Here is a 2,568-nt window from a genome sequence, read left to right as displayed (position 1 = left end):
GTTTGCTTGACTGGTACTTGGAAGACAAGGGAACATTGACCAATGAGAAGGTAGAAATCATCTGACTAATAACCGCTACATCTTGGAAAATAAGGGAAACTAGATATGTTAGTCAACTATCGTATTTTGACTATGCAAGTATATCGGCGTATGATGTTTTTCGTGGTCTTTGGTCTTTGAGAACGCCTCTCTGCAGGTGATGTGGTAGCCTGTGGCGAGATTTTCGCTTCGTTGGCAGTATCTGGCCACGTAATTTGCGTGGCCTCCTCATCGTGACCACTAGGTGCAATTATTTTAGGAGATTCCTGGAACCGGTGTGGGATAGGAAGGGAATACACGTTTTTGAACTAACTAAGAACTGTCACGCTCAGAATCAATGTGTAAGAGGTTCTTCTTGGTAGTAAGTCTGTCTAAGAACTCTAATTCTAATGAGTAATGTATACTGGGGCACTTTCTATTGTATTCTATACTTATCCACCACCAGATCGCTCCTGCTCCGACGCAAGGAACCCTAACCAACTATCCGTCTGCAATAGCAAACCTAAACCCTGTCCGCCCTTTAAATATCACGAAAAATGTTGCATATTAAAGGCGTCTCGTAGGTCCCAGATTCTACCTATGCGTGGTACCGACGATAAACCTCCCTGCTCCCCGGCGTATCCCACAAGTATCCACCGTCTAGAAGAGGGATTCTAAGGTCGGAGATGCTTAGCATCCCTGTGTTATAGAGAAGGTTCGCTTTGAACAGAGCTAGCGCTAGTCGATTAGTCTCTTCTACCTATGTCCACGAGAATAGTAGCGATTTATTTGGCGTCAGCTGTGCACGGATGCGGCCGTAGCAGAATAAGCCACCGGCGATACAAGTTGTCGTTAGTGCGCGGACTATCGATGAGCAACGGTTCTGCAGATCTGGAGGGGCCTCTCTCATCGGTGCGAATATCACGTTCAGAAGGACGGCTTGGAATGTCGACATCGGCCATGATGTATCCTTGAAGTCTTTCTGCGACTTCCAGTCTCCCTGCGCATGTGAGAATAGTTACGAAGGCCGATGGACCGAGAAAGATTCAGGGAGCTCACCATGCGACTCTCTAACAATGTCACTAATTTCTCATGCATATTCTTCGCTCTTGTCCGCGCAGCCCTCCCGCCAGTAACCCATAGCCCGATCATAGCAAAGCTTAAGATCAGAACATGTGGTTGCGAGTCTTTACTTAGGTGGAAGGAGGGCTTGTGAATGATCGGCCATTGAGAAGGAAAATGCGCGAAGTATATCTCAACATGGTAGTCGATATCCAGCTGCCCTTGATCGCCTTCGCCATTTCTCTCCGTTCGAGTAAGCAGGGTGGTTTCGCGGAGATAGTTCTCATGTTGCATGTCTACCCCCTGCTGACGGCATCCAACTTACGCCAACAGGCCTTGTAGGGAGTTAAGTCTAGATATGTGCGGCAGCCATTACGATAACGATTACATCTTTCAGCCCCAACTGCTTAAACCATGGAGCCCTGATTCACAACATTATCCCCCTACCCCACGGTACTGTATGTACTTCCTACTGCTGCGCGGTCCCTCTTTTTCCCCACCTGCTCCGCTATTCTCACTGCTTGTGATGTGGGTCATATTATGAATTCCCGTCGCCACCTTTGCTGCCCCGACCTCCTATTCCCCGCTCACCTTTTACTCTGCGTCTACCCTTATACTAAACACTTAATACAGATGTCTTCTTCCCGGTTCAGGCCGACTCGTCCTCATACGCCAACTACCAAAGCCTCAGTAGATGAAGAATCGGGAACAATCGTATTACAAGACGACTTAAAAATGCGAAGACTCTCAGCAGCCTGCAAAGAGTGTCAGCGTCGGCGGACCAAAGTAAGGATCCTAAATCATATCGCATACTTAGCTATTAACTTATTGATGTCTCAAACAATAGTGCAGTTCTGGAAATCCGTGCTTGGAATGCACGAAGCATGGCTCTATTTGCATATTAGATAAGAGCTCCGACAAGCGACGCAAAAGCTACGTAAGGAAGATGGACGAAGAACTTGGTTACTATCAGAGGTTTTTGGACGACTTTCTGAGGGCAATCCGGAAATCTAATGATGATGACGTCCATCACATCATCAATATTGTGCGGTCGGGGTCATCAACCAGTGGAATACAATTTGAGGTGGACGACGTTCTTATGGGGAATAATCATTCTGGGCCCGCAGTATGATTTATGCAAAACCACTCAACAAAGCTCTGAGCGGATTTCACAGATGGCTGCTGATGCGGGAGTCGACCTGATTTATATATTCTCATACTCGCCGGACCTGCAGATGCCAGTATTCTCTGCAAATGTATTACAGTTAATTTACGAAACTTTCCATCACGTGAGGAACCCTTTCAATACGATTCAGTATTTGAATCCGAGCTAATCCTGGACTGGATTAGTGTGTTTCGGAACTGGGCTCGAGACAGATTCTGTGAGAACAAAGTGGTGAAACTAACTTCGAGCCATCCTGTACACCCTGGCGCCATGTAGAGCTCTTTTTTGGTCGGGCTGACAGTCGCTCTTTAGTTGAGGGGAGT

The 2,568-nt window shown here is 47.0% G+C and overlaps 2 protein-coding genes across 2 annotated transcripts; one reads left to right on the top strand and one right to left on the bottom strand.

The window, feature by feature from the left end:
• Positions 1–778: 778 nt before the first annotated feature.
• On the bottom strand, positions 779–1,374 carry PENARI_c268G00108 (uncharacterized protein; the record flags this gene model as incomplete). The annotated part of the gene is made up of 2 exons (XM_022638241.1): positions 779–1,018; positions 1,078–1,374. The coding sequence occupies 2 exons, from the start codon at positions 1,372–1,374 to the stop codon at positions 779–781; spliced, it is 537 nt and encodes a 178-aa protein (XP_022481903.1).
• A 64-nt stretch (positions 1,375–1,438) lies between these two features.
• PENARI_c268G10420 (uncharacterized protein) lies at positions 1,439–1,985 on the top strand (the record flags this gene model as incomplete). Its single annotated transcript, XM_022638242.1, has 4 exons — positions 1,439–1,538; positions 1,714–1,770; positions 1,824–1,866; positions 1,928–1,985. 4 exons carry the CDS (start codon positions 1,439–1,441, stop codon positions 1,983–1,985), a joined length of 258 nt encoding a protein of 85 aa, XP_022481902.1.
• Positions 1,986–2,568: the final 583 nt, after the last annotated feature.

This window comes from Penicillium arizonense, assembly GCF_001773325.1.
Source record: "Penicillium arizonense strain CBS 141311 chromosome Unknown PENARI_contig268, whole genome shotgun sequence".
NCBI lineage: Eukaryota > Fungi > Ascomycota > Eurotiomycetes > Eurotiales > Aspergillaceae > Penicillium > Penicillium arizonense.
This window is presented reverse-complemented; position numbering and strand designations above follow the sequence as displayed.